This window comes from Brachionichthys hirsutus, unplaced genomic scaffold (genome assembly GCF_040956055.1).
Source record: "Brachionichthys hirsutus isolate HB-005 unplaced genomic scaffold, CSIRO-AGI_Bhir_v1 contig_288, whole genome shotgun sequence".
NCBI classification, from domain to species: domain Eukaryota; kingdom Metazoa; phylum Chordata; class Actinopteri; order Lophiiformes; family Brachionichthyidae; genus Brachionichthys; species Brachionichthys hirsutus.
This window is the reverse complement of record NW_027180369.1, coordinates 68,433-85,011: the sequence shown is the minus strand read 5'-3', so window position 1 is coordinate 85,011 and position 16,579 is coordinate 68,433. Positions and strand designations below refer to the sequence as shown.

Below are 16,579 nucleotides of genomic sequence, written 5' to 3'. Positions count from 1 at the left end.
GGCTGAGGGTTCGGCCCAGTTTGGTTGAAATCATGGAGGCTTTATCAGGTCAAACAGAACTTATTTTATTATTATTTTCTCTCTATTTCTGTATTGATTAACTTTTTATGTGATTATGACAATTCAAATATACATACTTAGGTTGTTACTCAAGTTTATCAAGGGCATAAAGTAAACAAATGTAACACAAAGCACCTTGGCTGCTGCCCTGAATAAAAAAAATCTAAATTGAATGCACCAACGGGAAAAAAAGTGCATTTCATGGATCTTACATGTAATATTTCCTGATTTACATCCACAATTGTATCTTAAACAAGAGATTTTCTCATGTTCAATTTCAAGTTTGCGTCCTGCTGGACAAGGCTCCCACTGGTCGGATCTTCATCTCAGTGAAGTCGAGGGATGTCAGGTGGCCCTTCCACGGTTTCCAGTTCACCCCCTGACGGCGAGATGGTGGATTGAGCAAGAAAGAGATTTAAATAAAGAGAGGAAGATGAAGAAAAGAGAGGCAAATCATGTTTAGAGGGAAAAGGGAGAGGAGGGATGAAGGACCGAGAAAAGAACGAGAGAAGAGCTCTTCTGGCATGGCAGACAGATAGAATGACAAACACTAATACGGCAGCCCCTGGCTTCATTTCATGCGACTGAACTTGTTTGGACTCTTATTGCATTTTGCCAGCAAATATTGCAGGAGTAATATTATGGAATAAATCTGGACAGGAGTAGTGATCTCCGCTGGCATTTCCTTCAGTATCACACTCTCTTAGACATAACTGTTGTTGTTGTTGTTGCCCCTTCAGCATGGTAAAAAAAAAAAACAACCGAAAAAGGAAAAACACTTACAGTTGTAGCTGGAATGAGAAATGTGTTTCCTTATCACTGCTGATGGCACGGAGTAAAAGTGTCTGCAATAACTACCTCCGGATATTATGTTTTAAAAACAATTTGCCATAATGAAGACTTTGAGTTGGAACACATAAAAGCCGCTGAGCCTAAATAGTTTTTACACTTAGCAATGCAGCGTGGTATTTTTCCACTCATTACTAACGGATCACAAAGCAAAGACTCACCTCCCTCCCGTTTATCTCCCCTTTTTTGGCATCACATTAAGAAAGGCACTCAAATAGCAATCACGGTTGCATAAGTTGTAAACCTATTTATCGGTGTTGTTCTTGATTATTTCAGCAGTCATTGGAGCTGACTGCTGAAATAATCAAGAACAACACCGAAGTTCCCAGTTGTGTGTGTGTGTGTGCCTGATTATTTATGCGTAAGATTCTGATTTCAATGCAGATTTAAGAACTGCACAAACCTGAATGCCTCATCTTGAGTCGTAGCTTAAATGTACTGTGTAGTACGCCTCCTGTTGGTGTGAATGAACACTGCATCATCACAGTAACCTGTTGATCCATCCAGGCCTCTTGCGTCTGGTGATATTTAGTCGTGTTTGCCAGTACTCCATTTTTATTTTATTTTTACTTTTTGTTGTTTTGTTATTTTTGACATTTCAAACTCATGTTAGTTGTTTAAAAATCGTAGCAGGATTGCACTCCACCTGTATGACAGGTACATAGAGGGTGTAACCATCCCATGTAGGCCGCATTTGCCCTTATTTGATGCAGTGAAGAACTCCCTCTCTGCTTACTCACCATACTGTGCCGGCTGTCACCCCAGTTGCCGTTGAGGTTAGCCAGGTGGCAGTTTTTGTACCACCAGGCTCCACGGTGGGTCAGGGCGCAGTTACTGAGGGCGATGTCATTATCTGAGTCTATAGTAGTCCAGGAGCGACCTTGGTGGTAGGTCATAGCATCACCTGTAGTCAACAACAATACTTAAACAAATATATCTTTGTATGGTATCAACATTCATTCGTTCATCCATCTTCTACCGCTTTTCTGCTTTGCGGTCCGCGGGAGTTGGTGGAGCCGATCCCAGCTTGCTATGGGCGAGAGGCGGGGTACACCCCAAATGCGGAGCCAGCGCATTGCGGGGCCACACGGAGTCAGAGAAAGAATCACGCACACACTCATACACTACGGACAATTCGGGGTAGCCAAATGGCATGTTTTGGAAGGAAACCGGAGAACCCAGACAATAGACAAACTCTGCACAGATAGGATGCAACTCTGGTACCTTCTTGGTGTGAGGTGACAGCACTAACCACTATGCCACCGTGTCGCCCTGGTATCAGCATGTGTTGTTGCACATCTGTCTGTCTTAGCAGAGAAGGAACTTTATTGCCCTGTATAATTACAAGCACTGCAATGTCATGAAATGTGTTTTCTGCATCTGCACCCATCCCTGAGGAGCAGTGAGTAGATCTTATGGTGTCTGGGGGGAAGCAAGTTGGGATAAAGTATCATGCTCAAGGACACATGTTTTTGTTGTTTTTCTTCCATGAGCAATATGTGATAGAAGGCAGAATATAGCGCTATATAGCGCATGTTGCTTCAGCACACTGCGGTATGTGTCAACACAGCATCCTGCTCACTGTGCTTTTATATCTGCTATAACCCTGCACTCTTCAAATACAACCGTCCCAATATAGCTACTGTCGCTACCTCTGGATGTAAGATTCTGAAACAAGTCTAACCACCTGCTGCTGGCTTATATTTGCATTCTCAGAACCCCACAGAAAGATGCGTATGGTGCCAGCATCTTGAAACCCCGATGATCACATCATTTTTTTTGCCATTGCTGGTTCTTTTGGAAATTTTTTTAGAAGCAAAATGACCTGCTGTTCCGCTGTATTTGCCGATGGTGAGTTTGAACTTCTGCTTGACAGGTGCAATCTTAAAGTCGTCATAGACGGCGTAGACTCTCTCCGATCCCAGGCCCAAGTCAACCCGCAGCTCATACCGAGTAGGTGTGTTGGTGAGCTCGTACATCTTATCCAGACCTCAGGGAACATTCAGACAGAAAATGCCAAAGCGAGTGGAAATGCTCCATTACTCTTCACAAGTGCATGCTTCAATATCTGCAGAAAACAGACAGGACATTAGGGCACTTACCGAGCCAGAACTCCTCTGTCATGTTGCCAAAACCCGCTATGTACTGTCTCCAGCGTTTCAGAAAATCCAGCTTGCCAACGGTACGTCGCTGGAGTACCTGGAGGCAGAGAGTCAGGTGTGATGTTTCACAGTCAGGTGTGATGTTTCAAGATATTCCAGCCACTTCCATTCCGCTAGCCATTCCTCTAGTCAGCTACTGTCAATGAAGGAGTGAATTAATAGACAATTCCAATAAAGATGGGAGATTAAAAATAGATTGTTCAAAGGCTATATGACACAGAGACTTAACTTTATGTGGCCGCTGTCAGAGTGATTCTTCTTCAGAGATTATACCACCGGCTTCACAGGCTGCACTGTTATTATGGCCACTGAGCCAGTAGTTTATATATATTGTGTGTGGTTCTTCTCCTTGAGCTCGCTACAATATAATTTATACCAGTGAGGTATACTGGCATAAACTCAAGTCGCTATTTGATGGGTGATTATAAAATATACTATTTCGTTAATGTCTACAGAAATATGAAAATATTTTCAAAGTGAAAATACTTCAATCTCTGCAATTAATTAAAAACTCAGACCAGCCAGCCGCCTCCGTCGGTGTCCATGTCGCAGTAAACCTCAGCGGGTCCGGAGAGGTCGTTGTTCAAATAGATGGTGTAGACGCCGCTCTTCTTATTGCCGTTTTTCATGATCTGAAGACAGTCCGAAGGAAAGGGGTACAGGAAACCAACTGAGGAATAGGATGCGACAAGAGTGTTAATATTTATTTAACACTAACACTTCTGATGACAGAGGAAGAGTGCAGACCTGTTTTGAAGATGGCCTTGATCGCCTTGCTCCTCTTGTGTCCCCTATAGGCCATGATGGTGATGACGTATCTCTTCCCAGTGTTCAGGCCTGACACAGAAAAGGTTCTCTCACCAGCTCCGAGCTGCCTTTCAACTGTCTAGTAAACAAACAAACACAAATATTATTACATGAATAAATAAATCTACATTTAATCCAGCCGAACAGAAGTTATGAATTAAGGCAGACATTCGTTACGTTTATGAGACAGTCTTAAACTTCAATTAGGAACGCAAATGTGCTCCTTGATCCTTACAAATTATTACAAATTAAAAGGGTGTTAAAGAAAAGATCAGTCACCTCATCCATGTACTTAAGATCACTTTTAGAAGATTAATTTTATTTCTGACCAAAAGAGGTCAGCGTTCTACAGAGCGTCAGTTGAACATTCATTTCTAATGTTTTATTTCAAATGGCGAAGGCTGCGGTCGGCTTCAGTATCGACCTCTTTCAGTACAGTCCAAATGGGGTTTTCCATATGACTGTATTCTCTCATGATAAATACAAGCAAATAAGAAAGGCTTATCATTGTATTCACAAATTGTAAACCTGAAAAGTAAACTAATTATACACACCTTGTATATTTTAATCGCGTATTTTAGTACAAAAACAACACCGAAGTGAATCTGAGCAGTGTATTAGATTATCTTAGATGTGAATACTGGTATGTCTCTCTGGTCGACGAAACCCCCCACGGCTGCATTACCTCCGCATCGCCATCCTCATCGCTATAGGTGAGAATGTATCCCTCAATGTCAGCCAGAGGAGGAGTCCAGGTCAAAACAGCGGCGTCCAGCCTCACATCTGTCGCCTGCAAGTCCGCAGGGCCATCAATGCCTGTGGGTTTGGATCAGACTATATAAGAGCACAAGGACATTTCCCCCCTCATGTATGGTTCATTCTAAATGCTGCTATGGATAGTGCTAGTAGAGGACTTTTGTGCTGAAACAGGAAAAAGAAAAATCGCTTGCTCTAAAGAAGAATATAGTCTCTTCTAGCAAACAGAGTTGGTGCTCTGGTTAGATCATCGTTTTAATGTCTGTATTGATTGTGCATTTTGTTTGTGTTTCAGCGTTCTCATACTCGTGTGTGAATTCAGCTTTAACATATAACTCATATTATTATTATGTTGGTAGCCGAAATGCTACACTAGATACAAAGACCACACTAATGCAGAGTCATCATTTTTTCACTCTGGAGATGAGCTTGTACTTATTCTCCAACTCTTTTACATTTTTTCGGCAGTTCAACAGGCAGTGAATTGATTGGCCCGATTCCTGCTGAAACAGTGGAAGCCTTAATCTCCCATACATGGCTCAAGCTATGAGAGGAAGCGTCGATCACTGCGACATACAAAGTCAGTCCAAATGATCATTTTTCTCCCAATGATCATTTTCTCCCTTGACTTTGGAGTCGTCTTCTAGGAAAAGCACTGCCTTCTTTTGATTGTAAGCAAATTGCCAGTTTTACCTTCACTGCAAAGAAAAAAAAACTGTAACATATCATTAGTTTGTGAAACGCTGATGTTGCTGGAGACAGTACTCTCTGACATATTAATGGTGCTTATCAGTCAGTCAGACACTAGTTTTATGTCTCCCACAGGATATCTTTTGACATGGTGTTTCCTATCTGAAGCCTCCGCAGCCACCGATGGTTTCTAATGACTTACGACAAGAAGGGTTTATCATGGCAAAGTCTGCTGCCTAATTGAAAACGACCCGGCCTCCACTTATGGGTCCCAGGTGATTTTTACACATCATCTGGCTTGCGCAAAGATACCCCTGTTGTAACGCGTTCACCATGTGCTGCTGCTGCTGCTGCTCGTCTGGCTCAGCCCACGGGAGACATTTCCTGTCAGGAAAACAGTGTTTCCTAATACCTTTGATGTTAGAAATATGAATAAATAATTCACAAATTCTCTTGGTTTACATACATCTTAAAAATGTGCTGGAGTATTATGGTTGAAGTGAATTATTAGCCGTACTGATATATTAAGGTCTCACACAATAATAGATCACTGACCCTATGCCCACAATGGCAATAAAAAAAAACCAACAACACAATTGGATGCTGTCTTTCTCTATATATATTAAAATAATACTTCATTTGAACTCTAAGTATTTGCAATACTTTTCATCTTCATCTGAAAGGCAGAAACCTTCCCACGTACTGTACTCAATACCAAGTTACCTCTTCTGGAGAAGCAATTTCCCCCCGAACTACATCCGCATGAAGGACATGTCTGCAAAATCTTATCAGCGATCTCAGACTAATGTCTCGTAAAAGCAGCAGAGCAGTGGACAGGCTTTCTTTGTGTATGCAAAGATTATAAGAAGTCATTGGTTTGCACCTTGTGTGCCCCCCCTTAATTTTGAAACCCCACAATCAGCCTTATGTCTTCTATATCTTCTTGACTGCTAGATTTGATCACATTTTTGTTTCTGTGTGTTTCGCCACTCAGAGATTATAAACCAAACAGCAGCAACAGACAGCAGGCTACTATAAAATAATAATAATAAGAACACATGAAATTAGGCCTCTAATATGTCACTTTTTATGTCACTATTTTGCTTGTATACAAAATATGCATTTAAACGGAGGAAATTATATTTCTAAATGTCACATTATCAATTGGTAATTGACAAAGAACTTGAAGCTTTATTATTAGACAAATAAACCCTGCCTACTCGCAGTGTATCTATCAACCTGTCTCTGCTTTTGTTGAAGTCTTCCTGGTGGATTTGTCCCCTTTGACGGCCCAAATAGAGACAGTGTAGAGGACCCCAGGGCTCAGGCCGGTCAGTCTGTAGGAGGTGCTGTCAGACCCAACTGGGATTTCCACATCTGCGCTCACAGAGGAGTTGTAGGCGAGGACATAGCCATCAATATCTGCCTGGACTGGATCCCACGACAGGCTGAAGCTGGACTCCGTTTCATCTCGGGCTAAGAGGTTAGCAGGAGTATCCGGCTCTGGAGGAGAACGTGAGTGGTTAATAAACTAGTGATGCAAACTACAAGATGTGTTGTTCCAGTTATTGAGACAAATAAATGAGTTGTGTCATGCATTTACAAAAAAAATATTCAAAAAAATAAAATTGGAAAAAAAACTCTGAGCCAGAATTTCTTGAACTCATCCAGAGATTTTACACAGAATTGACTCTGCTCTAAATATTAATCATGACGGCAGCGGTAAGGCTGTTTGGTAAGAAGGTGAAGAGTGCTTCTCATGGTGACACCTCAAGAACACGGTGACAGCAGGAGGGAAGAAGGCTTTCAAGCTCAAGAAAGAGGGCTTCAAAGCATTTCCAATGTTGCCTTGTGAAAGGTACCCTATCTCATTCAGCCAAATGGGCAGCTGTCTCAAGGATCTAAGGTAATTCTGATTTCATACACTCGCAGAGTGAAGTAGAAAACATTGGGAGTTCGGTGGAGGGGAGCAGGTGTCTTTTCAGATTGCACTAATGAAGAGACGACTGAGCCAAGGCAATTTCCAGAGTTCATCTGCAATCGGCCACAAATGTAAGGTCCCCCCTCCATTTTGGCTGACTTCATTCAGCGTGACATCTCTGAGCTGGCACGGGACCGCTCAGGAAGAACTGGAATAAGTTATTGGGGGGAAAAGGACATCTGGTCCGCTTTGCATGCCGCAACCAGCATGAGGATTTGACAGGTCGCCGGATGAACTGACAGTCAAAAAAAAACCTTTAAGCAAACAGGCTGATTCTGATTAGTTTAGCATACGAGAAGCTCATTTTACTTTTGAGGGTTTTCAAGAGATTTGTCCTGTAAAAATAATGTATTTTAGCGAACTTGAGGATATAATGTATTAAATAAAATATAATTTTAAAAAAAACGGGAAATGTCAGACCTGTCTCAGCATTTGTCCAAATCTTCTTGCTGACGTTGTTCCCTTTGTTGGCCCAGATGTAGACAGTGTAAAGAAGCCCAGGCCTCAAACTAGTCAACGTGAAAGAGGTCCTGTCAGGCCCCACTGGGATCTCCCCACTAGAGCCTTCAGATGAGCTGTAGGATAGCGTGTAACCGTTTATTTCAGCCCGGACTGGATGCCACGATAGGGTGAAGCTGGACTCGGTCGCATCCTGAGCTGAGAGGTTAGCAGGCGCATCCAGTTCTAGATGGAGAAGTTAGTACATTAATACACTACTGATGCAAACTAATAATGACAGATGGCATTCTGCATTTCAAAAAGTGACTGAGAACACATCCAGGGTAAGAAAGAATCTATGCAACTCTATATCCAGTTTTCAGCTCTGTTCTCTACTCCTATTGACAGGTTTCCGCCCCCGTGGGACCTCCTCTTGACAGTCTGTCACAAGCTTGAAGCGGCACCACAAAGGGAATTTATAATAGCTCCTTTTGAGATCAAGCGTTTCCTCATATACCTAAAAATAAGAGTTATTTTGTAGTGCAAGTACCGAAAGTGCCCCTTACCTCAGGCCAAAAGTGGAAACACTCAGTTAGACAATTAAAAGAATGAAGAATTTCACAGGACAACGCAGAGACGCATTCATCAAAATGCTTGTCCAAGGTTAATAAATACTGGACTGAAGACGAGGAATAATTTAAACCAAAAAGAAGCAGTTGGTAAATTACAAATCTAACATCAGCACAAATCTTAACCTTTGTGCCAGTATATTTTGCAGGATGCTGAATGTTACTGTGTTACACCTAATCATTTCCCACCAACCGCGTGAGTCTAAGCACGCAGACGTCCAAGCAGCATGGGTCCCAGAGGGCATTCTAACTTAGCAGCAGCTCGAAAGTGACTGTCGCACGTTCTGCTTCATTAGAATATACATAAAAATTGCACACTTTACTATCCAATTGTTTTACCAACTCCTGCAAAAGCAAGACCCGGCTTCATCAAGTCAAATTATCACACCTTTTGCTTGCGACACATAGCTACCCAAAAGTTTTTTCCCCCCGTCATTTCAAGTTATATTTAAACGCTATTTGATCTCCAACCATCCGTAAAGCTCGTGTTAATCTATACCTAATTGTCCTAGAGACTTCTTCCGTTACCTTCTTCTGCAGATCAGATAGCAGCACGGTCGCCGTATTGTGTGCACGATGCATTTCAGATGTCGTTTTCTGAGCGCTATGACTTTCTGAGGTTGCCTTTGAATTTTGAGCTAAAGAAACAGAATTTGATGGATCCCCAGACGTTCTACCTCACTAACTGCATGGCGACAGCGTCTACTGGGCTACAGAACACGAGCTGTGGTTTCAGCCATTTGGAGAACAGCTTAATCCATAATGGTTGGCACGTTTTGCAAAGGCAGAAACCACAGTCTGACTGTTCATCTCCTCCATTAAAATCAAGTCCACCTGCTTTTGATTACAAGGGTCTTTATACACCTTTGGCAGGTTGGTGACTATAAAAGTGCTCCAAGTACAAATACCAGTGGTTTTGTTTATTGTTCTTTTTTTTTTCCTTCTTAAAAATGTTAGGTGTCATTAAATGATTGATCTGTGGAATTGATTGTCACTTAAGGGATGCCCTATAGTCGCTCACAGAATCTCTCACATACGCATGTAGATGTTGTTGCATATTCTGCAACACCAGCATAAATCCAAAATACCACAGCATGAGAGAAGATGATTTATGGAGCCAAGACAAGATGCGCAAGTGGAATACCAGCCATGAATACTAAATAGGAGTTACAAGGCCATAGCAAACACCGACACCATGTTCACTGCTGAACATGAAGTATTCATGGTATCATCAATAAAATAAAATAAAAAAGATTTATTTTATGGTGGCCAGCCAAAGGAGACTAAAAGAGAGGAAAGGAAGAGAAAGATATGACTAGAAGATAAATAAATACAGATCTAAAACTATGAACGAATACACTGTGTAACTTGATGAAACTGAGGAGGAAGAAAGAGGGGGGATGGGGGGGGGGGGGGGAGGAAGACAGATAGTAAACATAAATTGCAAATATAATGAAGGGAGTCAGCGATGGCCTGTCAGCTCATGTCCATACAGTAATGTTTGATGTATTGCTAATTTATATTACTGAAATATCCCATTGTGCCTCATCTTTTACACTCATTTCTTGTTTCATCAATACCACTCACTGTTTTCTTTTTTCTTTTCTTTTTTAAATACATGCTCTCTGTCTGCTCCAATTAGTAGTAACAGGTAAGTGTGGTCTGTTTCCATGCTGGCCATGAAACCAGCACAATCCTGCTGGCAAAACATTGACGGCGACTATCGTTCTCAATCGCCTCAATGCCATTTTTTAGGGGGGGTGAAGCACCTAAATGAAGGATTGTATCTTGTGGAGTGGAGACAAGCCGCTGTCTGTATGGTGTAGATTAGCACACTGTTCACTCTCTCACCCACACATGTGCACTTACGACAGGAGTAGGTGACACACAGCGCCTGCCAGCGCTAAAAAGGATTAGCGCTGGCAGGGTCCCTTGAGCACCTGACCAACTGCAAAGAAGTTAGTTCTGAAATTTTTTTCTGAAGACTGATGACGAAAAACCATTAAATTGACAGCCTCGGGGTCTAAGAATCAAAGAGCCATCAACCTTGACACTGATTTTGAGCCATATTACCTCAGAGGGTGGATGAGAGCAAAACTAAATGAAAGAAGGACAGAGACAGGGAAATTAAAGAAGATTGAGGGGAATGATGCTTTCTTTTTTAAAACAAATGTCATTATATTACAGTGAAAAACATCTAAGATATGTACACAAATTGGTTTAAGACTAATAATGCACCACACATACAACCTGTCTCTACATTACTCTGAGGGATTACCACCAGAGTAGAAGGCGCAAAGCCATCAGTATATTAAATATATGTAACTACATGAACACATAGGTGGGGAAAAAAAAGTGTTCCATTGGCCTTCTCTAGATTTTGGCTTTGAAGTTGAAAACTGTAACCAGAGAAATGTCCACCTCATACTACGTACTCCTCACACAACAGGAAACCCGATGATGGCATCTAACTACACATTACAGTCAGACTAAATCTCTGTCTGTCTTGCCCACCAATCCTGCCTGGTTCACATTCACATCTGCGCTACCACATCTTAGAGCAAGTGCGATTTTCTTTAGCCACATCTGTGGAGTAATTTCCTTGTAATTATCTTTTTTTTTTACAAACCACCACTTCATGGAACAAGTTGTAGTAATGAAAGTCTGAAAAATGTTTTTGAACATATCATTCATGCTAAAGGCATAAAAAGGGCAGGGACAACAAAAAAAGTGCTCCTATATTTCATAATTTACTGTCATTTTGCATATGGATAACAGCTTTGTAATTAATGCATGAATACAGTGTATACACATGTGCAAGGACCCGGGGATGTAGCTCAGTGGTAGCGCGCATGTTTGTTCTCTTTGTTAGTATCGCTAGTATCATCTTTAAATTTGACGCTGAAAAAAAAAACATTTAGCTAAAACCCGTTTTCTTTATCTTACCTTCCTGTGATGACTCTAATAGGTAACATCTGCCTTTCGCCCTGCGTCACAGACACATTTAAGGCAAAAATGCCGACCCAGACTCATTCCACCTCACCGGTAATGGGTATTATTCAGCTTCATGCTCATTTAGACAAGAGTATCACACATTCGAGGGCTGTTCTCACCCGTGGCAGCTGCAATCTTGGCGGCTTCACTTTGTATCTCTCTGATCACGGCATACACCCGAATAATGTAGGTGACCCCAGGGGACAGCCCCGACAAGAGGTAGGAGTTCTCTGGGCTGGGGACCTGAACCTAGGATTGTACGGTCAGACAAATCAAATAAGTTATAAAAAAATATAGCCCTGTTTATTCCCTCATAGCTAGATATATGACTCCAGAACCAAAGAAAATCCTACTTGCTGCAGGACACTCTCCTCATCTTTTGGATGGTAACTCAAAATGTAATACTCTGCCCCACGAACTGGATCCCACTCAACCAGGAGGGAGACGTCGGTGAAGTGGGTCAAACGCAGGCCCTGAGGGCCAAAAACTAAAACAGGCAGAGACAATAATTAATATAGGTTATAGCACATTTTAGTAGAATATTATTCTAAATATTATTCTGTTAAACATTTGAATAAACAGTATTTTAGTGTCTAGTTAGTCACAGCTGCATTAACATTATTACTGGCAGTGCAGACATAACTACTAATAAATACATAACTACAAAATTTATAGAAATGACAATTAAGCAGTAAGAGTTTAGTGAAGGTCAGATGGGTTGGAGACAAGGTCAGAGAGGCCAGACTTTGAAGGTTTGGACATGTCCAGAGGAGAGACAGGGATTATATCAGTAGAAGGATGCAGAGGATGGAACTGCCAGGGAACAGGGCTAAAGGTCGACCAAGAAAACGATACATGGACGTAGTGAGGGAGGACATGAGAGTGGCTGGTGTTGGGGAGGACGATGCAAAGGACAGGGTGAAGTGGAGAACCCTGCTTTGCTGTGGCGACCCCTCACGGGACAAGCCGAAAGAAAACGAAGAGGAATACAATTAAACAGTAAAATGTATCTTAGGTTGATAACCTTTTTTCCCCTTTTGCTACATTATTTCACTAAACAAGTTACATATTCTTAATAATGTTGCTTCGTGAGGTGCCGGTACATAAAACACACAAATGAAACCCTGTGATTGAAAGGAGGCTCGCCGTTCATTGTGATGGATTACTGAAGTCAAGCAGGTTTCATGGCTTTGAAGTTTGTAATGCGCAAATATAACAGACAGAAACCAACGGCTGCCTGGGACTATGAGATAACATGCAACACAGTTCTGTTCTAGTCATTCAAAAGCCTAATGGACATTCTTCTCTCCTACCTGTCTCTCCCTCCAGGACCATGTGAGAGCATCACGAACCAGACTAAAACAATGGATTATTATTATTTCCAAACCTGAGATGGAAATTGAGAAACTTAATACTGGTTTTAAGTGGTTGTACCTTCGGCCTTCGGTGGTTCAGTGTTGGAAAAACATACGTCAGGGGGCTGAAATATCAGGTATATAAGTGCAGAGGAGGGCAATACAGCAGCCAAAAAACAGAAGGCAGCAAGTCAGCAGTGTTGGGAAGTGAGGCTTTCCACCAACATTTAGTGGGTACACTTCAAGGAAATAAATGGTGGCTGGTGGTACGTTTGGAGAAGCGCAGCAGTGGATGTAAATGGAAGCATACATCAAGAAGAAAAAGTGAAGGATTTAGAGTAATGGAGGAGTGTGCCATAAATCAGGTTCATGAGCTGTTCCAAGGTAAATTCAGGAAGCTTGACGGGGTTTTTTCCCCCCTCAAAGGTTCCATCCAGTAACAGTTAATGTCCCTCTGTTGCTGTGTTCAGCACGAACCAACAACTACATGTAGCCTAAAATCAAATCAAACAGCAACTTGAATGAATAAATTGACATATTAAGATTGCAAAAAAAAAACACACAAACTAATCACATTTTATGTCTTTGAACGTCTTCTTTTCTTGTTGCTCCTCTGTGTCCATTTATCTCATTCTGCCATCTGTTCCTAAATATCCCAGCATTACACTTGTCAGTTGTCATGTTGTTTGTCTGAAATATTGTTCGTGTCAAAGTTGTCACAAATTGTTATGCTGCTGTAGATTTGTGACTTTCAAAGTTAATAATATAAATAGCGTTTATGATATATATCCCCTAGTCTTATAGGATCTTGCTCCTGTTAGTAGTATTTGAATAGCTTACCTAATGAACAGTCTTCCCCATAAAGGCCTTGGTCACAGATGCACTGGCCGTCCACACACTGGCCGTTACCAGTGCAGTCACTGGGACACCTCTGGATGCTGCAGTCGTCACCAGTGACGTGGGAGAAACACTCACATCGTCCGCCTACACAGTGGCCCTTATCATTGCAGTTGTCCGGACACATCGGCTTCCTGCAGCTGTCTCCTTCGTAGCCCTGCTTGCACACACACTTCCCATCCATGCACCGGCCATTGTCGCTGCACTCAGCGGGGCAGGTGGACTCTGAGCAATCTGGGCCTTCCCATCCTGGGTTACAGAGACAGCTGCAGGTGTCGTGTTGGTAGTTTCCGTGGCCGCTGCAACTCGTGTCCATTCCTTGAGAAGGAGGATTGAGAGCTGTTAATGCGAAGCTGGTAGGGAATATAGGATTTGAATGTAGTTTCCAGGATTGAAAATATTATGTACAACATGACTCTGCTGGGTAATTTCAACATTGTAACCTCTGACAAAGGGATGTGTCTTGTAATGTGCAAACTCCTGTGGTATCTTAATTTATGAGTGCCTCCAGTTTAACTTTATTAGCAAGAGTTGACTTCCCAACAATGTCAGGTCATGACTGTCTACCTGCAGCAACACCTCCTCCACAACATCCTCGAGTGCACTGCGTCTTCAGGTAGTTCACTTCCTCCTCCAGCCCATTGACTCTGTACAAGAGTGACTTGAAGCTTTCTGACTCCTCACACTCACACGTTGGTTTCTGCAACCTGATATTGTGTCTGAAGATGATGTCATTCTCTCCATTTGTAATTGTTCCTGTTAGGAATCATGCAAAGAAAAGAAATTACAGTAATTAACAGTTTATCCTCATACTTCATTCATATTCCATATCTTAAATAATTTCCTAGCTCACTTCCCTATCAGATTTTTTAAATTTGTTTATGACCTGTGTCATCCTGGGTTTGCGAAGGCTCAAGATGACACCTGGAACTCCCTGGAATGTCGATTTTGTAGACATGGCTAAATGTGACTCCCTGCTCAGGTGCTGAGGGGCTTGGGTGGATCTCAGCGGCGCTGAAGGGAGAGATGGTGCAGAGTAGGGCCAGAAGGGGCAGCGCTCTGGTGGTCATGGCTAGGGCACGAGAGAAAAACAGAAAGAAATAGCTTGCGTTAAATATTGTATGTTTGACTTGGAGTACTTGGCTGAATGTGCGGACTGTAAAGCTCAGTCTGGACCATTCAAAAGTTGAACTGCATTTGTTGTTGTACAGCTGTATATTAAATCTCAGGAACCCTGGGTCCTTATGTCACCAGGGTGCATGTGTGTGTGTGTGCGTGCGTTTTCACGTGTGCGCATTCAGCAATATGCTAGCAGAAAGTGGGCAGTCATCACTTTGCTAGACCCTTTTGCTCCAGACCATGAATTGTGCTCAGTCGGGCGTTTCAGAGCTTCACAAAAGTCCGATGATTTCCGATGATGTCATTCCGCCTAATGGCAATGATGTCATGTGGCTGGAGAGGTAAAATTACATACAGTAGGCCCGATTTAATCTTCAGTATTGATGTGTGGGGGGGTGGGGGGGACTTTGGTCTTTTTCTGGTATGAAAATGTGTGTTAAGATAGAAGGAACTTCTAACCTAATTTGTTTCGTGGTTTTATGGCATAAAGTTCTGCATTAATGTCTTTTGCTTGATGGAAATTACATAGCAATATGTACAGTAGCACCCAGGGGATTTGGACTCTACTGGTAAACCCAAGCAGAATATTCCAGCACCCACAAAATACCGGTTGACATAATGTCCATTTAGATTTGGAGGACGCTTGACGTTTGGAGTGGTGGGTTTTATCCATGTTCAATAGCTTCAAGGATGCTTCACTTGCACTCAAGGATCAACTTTGTTGATACTTGAGTGCAACTTTGTTAATACTTGAGATTTAAATAAAGCTAATTCCGTGATTCAAATTCGTCAATCCTTTTCATGGAGACACCGTGACTTGTTTCAAACTCGTCAAAACTCTGTAAGGCAGCCCTTATTGGGTGAATAGAGCTGTCATTGGATATCTTCTGGTCAAAAGCTGGAGGCCATGGAGACTGGTGCCAGAGCCAGAAAGCAAGAAAGATGACATCACTAGGAAATTACTTTTTTTTGATCCTGTGCGGTGACCAAATCCTTAGTGGCGGATTTTAAAGAATGGCCAAGATCAGAGATGAGGCGAAAGGAACATTAACAGAAGGAGTTGGAGAGAGGCTGGAAAGGAAAGTAAATTGAGATGAAAATCCTCAAGAGGGAGCGAGATTAAGTGAGTGAGATAGAGTGAAAATGTGATAGAGGGAATGATGGATCGAGTGTGTTTGGATCGGTGACAGCCTAGCAGTTAGCCACATTATAGACAGTATACTATAGCTGTGTGGAATGGCAGTCAGGGCTGGCACATAGAGATGCTTAACAGCTAGGTTTATAGGTCTCTGTCAAGGTTTTTATTGGATGCTCTCAGTTTCCTTCTTTCTCTTAGAGGTGATAGCGCAGCACTGTATAGCCTTCCAAGCGTAACAGGGGGCCGCCGGCTGCTGAGGGTGTTCTGGTATGGAAAAGAAACATAGATGGATTCATAGAGAGAGGCGAAATAAGTAACAAAGATGAAAGAAAGCAAAGTAGAAGGAATTTGGCATGGATGGATGGATGGATGAGCAGAGGTATATCTTGAAGCAGGGGCAGCTCTAGGGTCAGACCGTGGAATCAATACCGGATCAAGTCAGCATCAATATGTAAAAATAAATGAATTGAAAGAAAAAGCAATCAATCTTTTTGTTAAATCTTCTTTGGGCAAACTCCCACAGACTCTTCAAATGGCTATATGTCAGCCTTAATTAACATAAATGTTAACTTGTTAACTAGCAAATAGCATTAGCCAATCAATGCACTCCCTTTATGTCATTCCTACCACATTAAATGTTGACAATAATGTGTCGACCTTGGATAGGTCTTCATTTTGGACATCAGCCTCAGATATCAGAGGCA

The 16,579-nt window shown here is 42.1% G+C and overlaps 1 protein-coding gene across 1 annotated transcript; it reads right to left on the bottom strand.

The window, feature by feature from the left end:
- Positions 1-337: 337 nt before the first annotated feature.
- Positions 338-15,354, bottom strand: LOC137914138 (tenascin-N-like). Its single transcript, XM_068757745.1, has 15 exons — positions 15,332-15,354; positions 14,505-14,677; positions 14,186-14,374; positions 13,562-13,936; positions 11,720-11,853; positions 11,486-11,615; positions 7,726-7,989; positions 6,564-6,827; positions 4,564-4,694; positions 3,819-3,957; positions 3,590-3,741; positions 3,012-3,108; positions 2,735-2,899; positions 1,650-1,813; positions 338-439 (listed from the first exon to the last, which is right to left on the bottom strand). Exons 1-15 carry the CDS (start codon positions 15,352-15,354, stop codon positions 338-340), a joined length of 2,502 nt encoding a protein of 833 aa, XP_068613846.1.
- Between the last annotated feature and the right edge of the window lie 1,225 nt (positions 15,355-16,579).

Coding starts and splice junctions, on each gene's coding strand:
- LOC137914138 (XM_068757745.1), bottom strand. CDS start 15,354: ATGTCAACCGGTATTTTGTGGGT. Junction 13,937..14,185: donor TGGAGGAGGTGTTGCTGCAG/GTAGACAGTCAT, acceptor CTCCTTCTCAAG/GAATGGACACGAGTTGCAGC. Junction 1,814..2,734: donor CAAATACAGCGGAACAGCAG/GTCATTTTGCTT, acceptor TGTTGACTACAG/GTGATGCTATGACCTACCAC.